This window comes from Macaca nemestrina, chromosome 7 (assembly GCF_043159975.1).
Source record: "Macaca nemestrina isolate mMacNem1 chromosome 7, mMacNem.hap1, whole genome shotgun sequence".
Lineage (NCBI taxonomy): Eukaryota > Metazoa > Chordata > Mammalia > Primates > Cercopithecidae > Macaca > Macaca nemestrina.
Genome location: NC_092131.1, coordinates 49,409,665 through 49,422,294, shown reverse-complemented (window position 1 = coordinate 49,422,294; position 12,630 = coordinate 49,409,665). Strand labels below are relative to the sequence as shown.

At 46.0% G+C, this 12,630-nt stretch overlaps 1 protein-coding gene across 2 annotated transcripts; it reads left to right on the top strand.

Annotated features, from left to right (window-relative positions):
• Positions 1-903: 903 nt before the first annotated feature.
• Positions 904-11,985, top strand: LOC105473628 (dishevelled binding antagonist of beta catenin 1). 2 transcript variants are annotated; one of them, XM_011727495.3, is made up of 4 exons: positions 904-1,490; positions 3,663-3,795; positions 4,544-4,699; positions 8,147-11,985. In XM_011727495.3, exons 1-4 carry the CDS (start codon positions 1,146-1,148, stop codon positions 10,024-10,026), a joined length of 2,514 nt encoding a protein of 837 aa, XP_011725797.2. In that variant the 5' UTR covers positions 904-1,145; the 3' UTR covers positions 10,027-11,985. The 2 variants fall into 2 exon arrangements, with proteins under 2 accessions (XP_011725797.2, XP_011725799.2); XM_011727497.3 differs by having other exon boundaries at positions 8,258-11,971.
• Positions 11,986-12,630: the final 645 nt, after the last annotated feature.

The window sequence follows — 12,630 nt, the reverse complement described above, 5'->3', positions numbered from 1 at the left end:
ATTCTTCAACAGCAGGTTCCCATAGCAGCTGCCCCCTTTTACAGTGGGGGGAGCGTACACACAGAAGGGAATAAGTTGCCCGCACAGCTATTTAGGGGTGAAACTGGGATACAAATCCAGACAGTCTGATTTCTGAGTCAGAGCTCTTATTGTAAACGCAGACTAAGTAATAATAAAAGCTCAAACAAAAAACCAAAGCGCGCACGCGCGCGCACTCAAATCGTAAGCTTGTAAAAGAATCGATGCAACCTCTCGCTATACAGCGACATCCTCCTGCCTAATTTTAAATGCCGTCCATCGTTAAGACTGACGTTAAAAAATTAAAACGACAACAAAACTTAACAGTTTTAGAACAACATTGCATTATGCTCTGCCTTTACAAAGTGGAGTTAAGGAACCAACCCCACAGTGTCTGTGAATACACTCGCAATACCTTGCCTGGGAAGTGAAAGAAACCTAACTCGGTGTGAGTGGAAATGAGGAGTGGCCATGTGGGGAAAGGGTTAAGACTGTGCTGCAACTTGGTCGAGTTTCAGAAAGTTCTCCGGAGAGCCCAACTGCCGCGTCCCGTCGCGGCCCCTGCCTGCGCGGCCGACTGTAACAGGATGCTGGGGCTCCAGGCGCTCGCCCCGAGCTTTGGGCGACGGGAAAGAGCCAATGAGGAGCGAGGGCAAAATCGGGTGCAGTAAACCCGAAAAGGGGGCGAGGAGGCCCGCGAGGAGAGCGGGGGAGGAGGCGGGGAGGGGCGAGCGAGGAGAAGGCGGCTTTGAGGGCCGGGCGGCGCGCCTGACAGAAGAGGGGAAGCCTGGGGGCGCGAGCGTCGCAGCCGGGGGGCCGCGCGGGGAGGCGGGAGCCAGGCGGGGGTTTGCAGGGCCGCCGCGCGTGACGTAGCGCCGGGCAGGGCGTTATCAGCTGCCGGGCCGCGGCGAGGGACGCGCGGCGACAGCGGACGGCGCCGCCCGGGCCGGGACGGCAGCAGCCGGCTGCCGCGCGCAGGACCCGAGGGCTTCTGGCCGCCGCCCCCGCCAGCGCCGCGCCCCGCCGCGGGGCGGCATGAGCCCACCCGCGGCCGCAGCCCTAGCGCCCTACTTCTCCGCCTGGGCGGCCCGGCTGCGGTGACGGCGCTCGTTGCCGGATTGGGGGCCATGAAGCCGAGTCCGGCCGGGACGGCGAAGGAGCTGGAGCCTCCGGCGCCGGCCCGAGGCGAGCAGCGCACGGCGGAGCCCGAGGGGCGCTGGCGGGAGAAGGGCGAGGCGGACACCGAGCGGCAGCGCACCCGGGAGCGGCAGGAGGCCACGCTGGCCGGGCTGGCGGAGTTGGAGTACCTTCGCCAGCGCCAGGAGCTGCTGGTCCGGGGCGCCCTGCGCGGCGCTGGGAGTGCGGGGGCCGCTGCGCCCCGCGCCGTGGAGCTACTGGGGGAGGCGGCGCAGCGCAGCCGCCTGGAAGAGAAGTTCTTGGAGGAGAACATCTTGCTACTACGAAAGCAATTGGTAGGTCATGCCCAAAGGTGGAGCACGGCTGTCCCTGCCCCGGGGCTGGAGGTCGGGCAGGTGACCTGGGGCGGGCGCGAGGTTAACTCTGGCTGGGGAGATGCTCGCTGTTATGGGACGCCCCCGCCCGCCCCATACCTCCCTGATCTCGTTTCTGAGTGCCTGCGGCGCGTGGGCTGCCGACGCCCACGCGTTTCAGGCGTGTGCCCGCTTTGTGTCTGGCGACCTCGCGCGGATTGCGGGAAGGGGGTGGCCGCTCTTCCCTCCTCCTCTGCCTTCGGGATTCTTGGAGTCGCCTAGTTCTGACCTTCGGTCTCCTTAGTTAGATGAGTATATGCCCCCTCCCCAGAGGTTTGCAAACTCCCACTTAAAATACCATTTTATTTGGAGGTTTTCTTGGCTTCATCTCCTCCCGCCGAGAGGGGCCAAAAGCCAAGGAGGGGGTTTGTGGCGTGCTTAACTGTCCAAGGCCGAGTTTTACGATTACACTGGAGCGCCTGTAGGGAGCCGTGCCTCTCCGAGAGCTCTCCCCAGCATGCCAGCTTTCACCCAGGCTGGTGCTTAATTTCAAATAGAAGCCCTTTGTATAAGGCAGCTCAAACTAGATGGAAATGATGGAAATTTGGCTGGAGACTGTGTCCCCTCCTCTCATATTTTATACGTTCTGCCAGCTGTGATTAGTGGTGGAGGTGGGAGAAAAGAGAACCTGCTCTCGGGGAGCATTTATCTTACTGGATTTGTCTCAGTCATTCTATGCAGTCTTCATTAGTGGGGAAGAAAAAGAACTTTGTAGCTTAATGTATTGATGAACAGCTTTTGACCCCGCCTCAGAATAATGGCGGCAGCTTTGTTTTCATTGACCTTAAAATGTAGTTTTGGAAACAGCAAACGCCCTCACCTGACCAAGTGATACTATCCAAACTAGACACATACCGGGTAGTGGCCCTCCCACAATAAAGTGGTGATGCTGTGCGGTTGTCATATGTTTTCGTCTATTATCTCTTTTCAGATCATTTCTTTTCTCTCTGTGTGTGTTTTTTTTAAGCACCCAAATGCTTTTACTTGATAGGTTCATTTTTCCTGAAGAAATTAGTTGTAGCAAACAAACATATGGTTTATGTCTCCAAGCTTTTTAAGTCAAAAGACAAGAGGCATAGATATTCATATGCATGTGTGTTGTAAGGATGTACACTGTGGTTTGTGTAATATCTCTGTTTTGGTATTTTACTATGCTGCTTTGGTCACAGACCTGATTCCTGTGTAACACTGATTTGAGCCAGTTCTCACTGGTTATGGCTGGTGACTTTTACATTTTATTGTCTTGTGCAATTGCATCTTTTTGTCTGCACGAATCTCAGGATTGTAATTGTGCATTCCTATTGTCCGCTTGAGGGGAGCAAAGCCGTATGTCAAGAGAATTCCAGTCCAGTCAGTGTTTATGGTACTATTTTCATTTGTAGACTTGGCATTCATGATTTGAACCAGATGCTTTTTGAGTTCTCCCGTTTTTCCAGCAATAGGAAGCACTAGGTGGCAGTGTGAGTTAGCACAATCCATCTGTCACCTTTGGAAACCCAGAGGCGTTCAAATCTCGATGGGCCTTCCCATGAGGGTTTTGGATTCTGCCAGCTCACATTATACTTGGCACTGGCTATTAGTATTAGTTTCTCACTTTCAAAGGCCCTAAGACTGATTAAACCCCACACAGCAACTAATAGAAAACAAAACTCTGCAGGCCAAGACATTTGGCCAGAAAATCTCACCTAAGATTATAACGTATTATAGGAAATCTGTTACTCTCACTTCAAATTAAAGAGTCTACTGTGAAGTATTGTTTTTTAAAAGACTGGTTATACACCAGATGATTTAAAGTCTCAGTCCGTTTTTCTTGTCCCTACCTATAAAAAGTCAGTTTGCATATATTAGTTGAAACTAAAGCCTTGTTTTTATGAAGAAACTTTATATCACCACAAAATGTGAGAAAGTGGAATTAAACATAGGACATATTCTTGAATTCTCGAAGTCTTTCTTTACTTCAGGTCATCCAGTAAAATTTTGGTTTTCTAAGTTTTAGTGAACTCTTCAGATGGGTAATTTGAATTCTTAGACTTGACTTTCTGGTTCTTACGTCACCCCTGTATATTCATGTTTCCTTTGTTTCTTCCTAATCAGAATTGTTTGAGGCGAAGAGATGCTGGTTTGTTGAATCAGTTGCAAGAGCTTGACAAGCAGATAAGTGACCTGAGACTGGATGTAGAAAAGACATCTGAAGAGCACCTGGAGACAGACAGTCGGCCTAGCTCAGGTGAGTGAGTGAGCACAAGGACAGAATTCTGCACTCTTGAGTTATATCTCAGCCCCTTGTGGTTAACATTCCCAGACCTGCAAATGGCAATGGAGTTTGTTTCCAGTGCACAGAGAGAGGATAAAAAATAAAATAAAAAAAAAGCAGCCTGCCATTCAGTTTCATTGGAATAAGAGGGAAATAAACTCAGACAACAAAATTTTTGGTAATGAGATCGATGTGACTGGAGTCCCCCCGAGTTTAAAAATAAAAGCTATTCAAATTTCTGCAAGAGCTGCCCTCCTTTGAAACTTGAGTAAGTCAGAACTGGGCTAGAAAATTAGTCACACTTCAACTTCCTGAGACCACTTCAAAAGTTTTTTTTTTTTTTTTTTTCTTTTAAACCATTGGCTCCTTAAATAGATTTTTCTCTTATTATTTTTCTGAAACAATCATGATAAAGATGAGGCTTGACAGATCTAAGTTTCTTTCCTTGGACATCTTCAAAGGCGGGGTCAAGGAGTAAGGTCAGTTTGAGGGTGAGAGTAACTCTGAAATGTACCCCTGCTTATGGCTCTTTGCCTTTTCCTAAGGATTGTTTGAAATAAGACCATAAGATTAGGACACTAAAGTCCAATGAACCAAAATTGGCCAAAAAACAAACAAATAAAAATCTCCTTTCCCTAAATGATTATTCATTTTCCTTTTAAGCATGAATATGCATTATTCCTTGACATGATCTTAATTCCAATGGTGTTTTTATTTGTAGGGTTTTATGAGCTGAGTGATGGGGCTTCAGGATCCCTTTCCAATTCCTCTAACTCGGTGTTCAGTGAGTGTTTATCCAGTTGTCATTCCAGCACCTGCTTTTGCAGCCCCTTGGAGGCGACCTTGACTCTCTCAGATGGTTGCCCCAAATCTGCAGGTAAGAATTTTTAGCACTGATAGAAATTTTTTAATTGGAAGGTGTCAAGGGCCCTTAAAAGGTTATTTGGCTCTAGCACCTTTCACTGGTAGAAAAATGAAGGTTCATCAATTTGCAGCATTTAGTGCCATACTTACAGCTAGAACTCATAGTTTCATTTAGGTGAGTATCTAGAACTATTCCAGTACCCTTTGGGTGCTACTTGGTTATATATTCTGATAGCAGCAAGACAGTTTATCTCTAGAAATCCTGTCCCAATATTGTAGGTATTGAGCTCTGTTTCCGAGTCTTTGCTGTTAGGTTAACTTGTCTGTATTTTCTTTCATTCTGGAACTGTTTTCTTCTTTTAATTATTTAAAGCTAAAACTCAGCCGGGTACAGTGGCTCACACCTGTAATCCCAGCACTTTGGGAGGCTAAGGCGGTTGGATCACCTGAGGTCAGGAGTTCAAGACCAACCTGGGTTGGCCTGGCACAGTGGCTCACCCCTATAATCCTAGCATTTTGGGAGGCCGAGGTGGGTGGATCACTTGAGGTCAGGAGTTCAAGACCAGCCTGGCCAACATGGTAAAACCCCATCTCCACTAAAAATACAAAAATTAGCCAGGCATGGCGGCACACGCCTATAGTCCCAGCTACTTGGGAGGCTGAGGGAGGAGAATTGCTTGAACCCAGGAGGTGGAGGTTGCAGTGAGCCAAGATCGTGCCACTGCACTCCAGCCTGGGCGACGGAGAGAGACTCAGGCTCAAAAAAAAAAAAAAAAAAAAACCAGCCTGTGCAACGTGGTGAAACACCTTCTCTACTAAAAATACAAAAATTAGCTGGGTGTGGCAGCATGTGCCTGTAATCCCAGCTACTTGAGAGGCTGAGGCAGTAGAATCGCTTGAACCCTGGAGGCGGAGGTTGCAGTGAGCCGAGATCTTGCCATTGCACTCCAACCTGGGCAACAGAGTGAGGCACCATCTCAATCAATCAATCTAACACTCACATTAAGTTAAATATGTCCATCAGCCTGGCCAAAAACTGGTTGGCACTTCAGGATGCAGTGACCCCTTCATGTTCTCCAGAATATTCTGCATGATGGCAGCTTGTTTTTTCTTTTAGTAAGTGGGTGCCCACATGCCATTATTCCTTATTTTGGGATATCTTTGCAATGACCCCCAGAAGGAATCATGCTATTATACTAGAAGAGTTTCTGCATTTCCAGTATGTGTCGCACACTGTGCTGGATGCTCTGTATACATTTATCTCCACTGAATCCTCCCAGTAGTTCTGCACAGTACAGGTCTTGTTAGCTCCATTTTATGTATTAAAAAAATGAGGCCTAGTAAGGTTAGATATGTTATTTAAGGCTCTATAGATAGTGAGTGGCAGAGGCAGAAGTTAAGCTCAGGCCTAACTGCCAGGTCCATGGTTTTCCATCATCCCAAGGGAATTCAGAAATTGTTGTTTTCAAACTTCTCATCTAACAGAAGAGGAATTTTGGCTTATAAGCCATTTGTCAGAGGTTCTCCATCTGCTGAATGGCAGGGTTGCTGCTGGAACTCAAGACTTCTTCCTTAGTCCTGTTATATTGTGAATTCTTATAAGAGAAAATATGAAGATTAGAATTGCTCTGGGTGCTGGCACAAGTCATCACTCTCCTGGTTTGTCTGTGTTCTCCACTTGGGTATAAGCCTGAATTTTTGAGTCCGGGCAAGGCAGACAACACTAAGCAGCTGAGGGAGCTAATTGGCTGGTGTCTTCGTATCTGTGTGTTGTCAGCAGCAATCATTTGGGGAAGCACAGAACTGTGTTATCTAGAGGGTCTGGGCCTCAAGTTCATTGGTAATTACTCCCCTTTATTCCACAGATCTGGTTTCAGAGGGAAACTTTATAAACCCATTAAAGGCACTTTGGTTTAGGTTTTCCTTCAAGACAGACCTGTGCTCTTCCAAATGCCACATCCTCACATAATTGAGACAGTTGCACAAGGCCTTGGGGGCTGGAATATCTGTTTTGTTCAATTCTAAAGAGGGAAAAGGGATGAATAGTGAAGTGTTTGTCAGTGTGGCTTTAAGTAAGGCAGAGATAGGGCTTAGGTTGCTGGGGGAGGAAGGATAGGGAAGGATGTTAGCTAGATGTTTCCTTTTAGAAAAAGCTATTTATTGAGGGGAGGGTCATGTGGGTGGGGACATGGCATTTTTGTTTTATTATATTTTCTTTACATATCATCTCTGGGTCTAGACTATTTTTTCCCTCAGACTGCTAATTATCATTGAAGTTCATGGAGCTTTCTCAACATAGAATCAGGCACATGTAGATTCTCAGTATTTGAATGAATAAATATAATGGAGGACAAATTATTACGGATAAACTCAATTTTAATTTTCTCTGATAACTGAAGGTCATTAAAAGGATTTGTTATTTATAATATTTGCCAACTTAAGAGATCAAAATCATTTAAGACAGCAAGCTTGATTTTGTTGTACTTTGGCATCTACATTTTCAAGATGGGGAAATTTATCCATTAATATTACCACTCAATCTTTTAAAATCTTAAATCAAGAATTCTTTATCATATTAAAAAAAAAGTTTTAAATTGAAATTTGTTTTTAGAGAGATGGGGTCTCACTATGTTGTCCAGGCTGGTCTTGGACTCCTGGGCCTAAGCGATCCTCTGGCCTCAGCCTTCCAGAGTCAGGATTGCAGGCATAAGCCATCATACCTGGCCCCTGTTTTATTTTTTTAGCGTCACTATTGAAAATATAAGGCAATTATTATTTAAATCTGATGTTTTTACTTAAGTTTGATTGGTTTCCATCACCTTTCAATTGACAATTATATTTGAATGAATGTCATTAAGAATTAGGTTTTAAAAAACACAAAATGAGGAGAAAGCCTACTGAACGTACAGTTTATCCTAAAGAAAGCCAGGAATAGAACACAGAGGGGAGAGCAGCCTAGAAAAACCGTGATTCAAAACATTTTATTTTTCCCAGTTGTAAATGCAGTACAGTTATGATTGAAAATTCAGAAAACAGAAAATAAAGTAAATATCACTTGTTTCTCATCATACTGAAATACTACTACTAGAATCTTGGTGTGCTTCATCTCAGATGTTTTTTCTTTGCATACATGTGATCATAGTAAAATAATCATATTCTAGTATTATATCATTATTTTCACTAAACTTTAAAGTGTTTTCCCTCTATGATGCAGCAGTTTGAAAACATTCTTAATGGCTGAGTATTTTTCCTTCAGAGGATTTATTATCTGCTGTCAAAACATTTGTTAAATATTTCCCCCTCATCCAGTAGCAGTAATTACATGTCAAATGGTAGGGCAGCGTTTTTTAATCCTTGGCATGCTCTCTCTACCCATGGATTTTTCATAAAAATTGGCCGAAGAGTCAAGCTGGTGCTGACCAATTCATTTCTTCAGAGTGTACCTTTAAATGTTTTTCAGATCTCATAGGATTGTTGGAATATAAAGAAGGCCACTGTGAAGACCAGGCCTCAGGGGCAGTTTGCCGTTCCCTCTCCACACCACAATTTAATTCCCTTGATGTCATTGCAGATGTGAATCCCAAGTACCAGTGTGATCTGGTGTCCAAAAACGGGAATGATGTGTATCGGTATCCCAGTCCACTTCATGCTGTGGCTGTGCAGAGTCCAATGTTTCTCCTTTGTCTGACGGGCAACCCTCTGAGGGAAGAGGACAGGCTTGGAAACCATGCCAATGACATTTGCGGTGGATCTGAGCTAAATGCCGTCAAAACAGACAGTTCTTTACCGTCCCCAAGCAGTCTATGGTCTGCTTCCCATCCTTCATCCAGCAAGAAAATGGATGGCTACATTCTGAGCCTCGTCCAGAAAAAAACACACCCTGTAAGGACCAACAAACCAAGAACCAGCGTGAACGCTGACCCCACGAAAGGGCTTCTGAGGAACGGGAGCGTTTGTATCAGAGCCCCGGGCGGTGTCTCGCAGGGCAACAGTGTGAACCTTAAGAATTCGAAACAGGCATGTCTGCCCTCTGGCGGGATACCTTCTCTGGACAATGGGACATTCTCCCCACCGAAGCCCTGGTCAAAAGAATCAAAGGCCGAACAAGCCGAAAGCAAGAGGTTGCCCCTGCCAGAGGGCTGCCCCTCAGGCGCTGCCTCCGACCTTCAGAGTAAGCACCTGCCGAAAACGGCCAAGCCAGCCTCCCAAGAACATGCTCGGTGTCCCGCCATCGGGACAGGGGAGTCCCCTAAAGAAAACGCTCAGCTCTCAGGGGCTTCTCCAAAAGAAAGTCCCGGCATAGGCCCTGCCCCACCGCAGGAGAACAAAGTTGTCCAGCCTCTGAAAAAGATGTCACAGAAAAACAGCCTGCAGGGCGTCACCCCGGCCGCTCCTCCCCTGCTGTCTCCAGCTTTCCCGGTGGAAGAGAGGCCTGCCTTGGATTTCAAGAGCGAGGGCTCTTCTTCCCAAAGCCTGGAGGAAGCGCACCTGGTCAAGGCCCAGTTCATCCCGGGGCAGCAGCCCAGTGTCCGGCTCCACCGGGGCCACAGGAACGTGGGCGTCGCGAAGAGCTCTAGCCTGAAGCACCGCGGCCCAGCCCTCCAGGGGCTGGAGAACGGCTTGCCCACCGTCAGGGAGAAAACGCGGGCCGGGAGCAAAAAGTGTCGCTTCCCGGATGACTTGGATACAAATAAGAAACTCAAGAAAGCCTCCTCCAAGGGGAGGAAGAGCGGGGGCGGGCCCGAGGCTGGTCTTCCTGGCAGGCCCGCGGGCGGGGGCCACAGGGCGGGGAGCAGGGCGCACGGCCACGGACGGGAGGCGGTAGTGGCCAAACCTAAGCACAAGCGAACTGACTACCGGCGGTGGAAGTCCTCGGCCGAGATTTCGTATGAAGAGGCCCTGAGGAGGGCCCGGCGGGGTCGCCGGGAGAATGTGGGGCTGTACCCCGCGCAGGTGCAGCTGCCCTACACCAGTCCCTACGCCTATGTGGCTAGCGACTCCGAATACTCGGCGGAGTGCGAGTCCCTGTTCCACTCCACCGTGGTGGACACCAGTGAGGATGAGCAGAGCAATTACACCACCAACTGCTTCGGGGACAGCGAGTCGAGTGTGAGCGAGGGCGAGTTCGTGGGGGAGAGCACAACCACCAGCGACTCTGAAGAAAGCGGTGGCTTGATTTGGTCCCAGTTTGTCCAGACTCTCCCCATTCAAACGGTAACGGCGCCAGACCTTCACAACCACCACGCAAAAACCTTTGTCAAAATTAAGGCCTCACATAACCTCAAGAAGAAGATCCTCCGCTTTCGGTCTGGCTCTTTGAAACTGATGACGACGGTTTGAGTGACATCATTGGTGTAGAAAGTGTCTTTTTTTTTTTTTCTAGTTGCCAAAATAAAAAAGGTGGTGGTTTCATTTTTGTATAATACTTTAATGGAATGCTTTTTTAAAAAGATAAAACCAAGGTAAATTATTGTTTCATCTTCACATACGGACGCTAGTGCCTTTAATGGAAGGTTAAGAATGTTTTGCTAGTTAGAAGTAAATATTGAGGTTTTAATGGTGATAGTGAGTTTTGTGGTACCAGCTGTTTTTTATTTTAATCTTTCTGAGCATCCGGCAAGGTACAGGTTTCGATGTTCAAGTTTTATTGGGATAAGACCGTTTGATCCCAAGGTCAGGTGGATGGAATTTTTGGATTTATATTTGCTCCTTGAGTTTTCAGGGCAGTGTCTCCATGAGGCTTTTCCTGTTGAGGGGCACCACATACAATAGTGTGAAGTAGGTACGAGGGGCAGTCATTGTATTCTATAGTTTTTTATGTAGTCTACATTTCTCAGATGTATGCCCATTTGGCTTTATTTTCAGAACTGTTTTTTTTACTAGACTCATGACTTGGAGGCCAGACCTTAAATCCAGAGATGGCAGCCTGGATAGGGACCTTAAAAGGATTCACAAAAACTTTTGCCACACTTGGTGCCTAGGCCCTGTTCCTAATAACCCCTTCTAGGGCCGTTTATCCAACATTTTGATGCCGCCTTTTCCCTCCCTAATTTGTAGCCAATCTAACCTTTCATTCCTTGGAGGATTTACTTTTGGGATAAAATGTGGGTCCTTGGGCACAGAGACATTCACTATTAATGAAGTAACCCTTGGGCATGACTCCAATCCCAGAATTGCTCACTGAGCGCTATGCCACCTAAGCATTGACCTGAACATATTAGTGCAATCCAGTCCAGATTGGACCGCTGATCCTATGTGGAAGGGCTGTTTTTTAAGAAAAAATTTTTGGTAAACAGTATTGTGTAAAATTGCTTTTTGTATACCAATATATGCATGTTTTGTGCATGAGTAGTACTTGTGTTGATATTCCTGTTGATGTTAAATTACTATATAATATAAACAGTATGTGTTTTTATATATCATTGTGTAAATTTAATATAACACATATGCAGTAATAAACGATTTGTTTTACTGCTGTTAAGTTTGTTATTTCGGTATAAAACCAGATGTTTACACCTATAAATCTTGTGCTGGTTATTGGTGTTATTTGTGAGATTTATATTAGACCTATTCTAGCATTAGAATATGTGCAATATAGATAGGTTTTAGTATTAGAATGGACGATGAGCAAGCAAATGAAGGAAAGCAGACAACTTCTAGTTAAGGTACTTTAAAATTTAGGATACATTTTATAGGTGCCATCTAAGGAAAATATTTCTGAAAATAATCCCCTCTCCCAACTTTTTATTACAAAAAATCTCAAACATGGAAAAGTTGAAAGGATAATATAATAAACAACTCTATGCCACCTAGATTCAACAGTTGCCAGCATTTTGCCATGCTTGCTGTAACTGTATTTATGTATTAGGTTTAACTATATTACTGATTTTTCAGATCAAAGACAGATACTATCATAGCAATCCTCCCCTCTCCCTACCCCACACTGATAAAATATTTTAAAGTAAATTTCAGGTATGATATTTTATCTCTAAAAAGCATACATTACCCAAGAACAAGGAGATTCTCCTGTATACCTACAATATGATCGCACTTAAGGAAAATCAGTAGTAATTCATAATATCAAAATTTTATATGGAAAATTTCCCAATGTGTTTCAAGAACTTTTAATAGCGGCTTTCTGTCCTCCTACCTCCCCTGCAAAGCAGGATTCAGTCAATGTCATGCATTGCATTTGGTTGTGGGTTGTAGGTTTCTTTTTAGTCTAGAACAGTCTCCCCACGTTAAACAAAAGATACTAGGTTTTTATTTTTTGAGACAGAATCTCACTCTCTCACCCAGGCTGGAATGCAGTGGCTTGATATTGGCTCACTGCAGCCTCCACCTCCCAGGTTCAAGCGATTCTCCTGCCTCAGCCTCCTGAGTAGCTGGGATTACAGGTGTGCACCACCATGCCTGGCTAATTTTTTTGTATTTTTAGTAGAGACAGAGTTTCTCCATGTTGGTCAGGCTGGTCTCGAACTCCTGACCTACCTCGTGATCCACCCGCCTCGGCCTCCCAAAGTGCTGGGATTACAGGCGTGAGACACCGCGCCCGACCTATTTATTTATTTTTGAGACGGAGTCTGGATCTGTCCCTCAGGCTGGAGGGCAGTGGCACAATACTGGCTCACTGCAATGTCTGCCTCACAAGTTCAAGTGATCCTTCCACCTCTGCCTCACGAATACCTGGGAATACAGGCCTGCGCCAGCATGACCGGCTAGTTTGTACTTTTTGTAGAAATGAGTTTTCACCATGTTGGTCAGGCTGGTCTTGAACTCCTGGCCTCAAGTGATCTGCCTGCCTCGGTCTCCCAAAGTGCTGGGATTACGGGCGTGAGTCATCACGCCTGGCCAGATAATTGGCTCTTTAAAGAGGAAGGACAGTTTTCTTGTAGAAAGGCCAACATGTTGGATTTGGTTGTTTCCTTATGTTGTCTTAGAATC

Bases quoted from the DNA above. Each gene is read 5' to 3' on its own strand.
- LOC105473628 (XM_011727495.3), top strand. From the start codon at position 1,146: ATGAAGCCGAGTCCGGCCGGGACGGCGAAGGAGCTGGAGCCTCCGGCG. The intron at 1,491-3,662 runs GTAGGTCATGCC...CTTCCTAATCAG, and splicing joins TGCTACTACGAAAGCAATTG to AATTGTTTGAGGCGAAGAGA. The intron at 4,700-8,146 runs GTAAGAATTTTT...AATGTTTTTCAG, and splicing joins TGGTTGCCCCAAATCTGCAG to ATCTCATAGGATTGTTGGAA.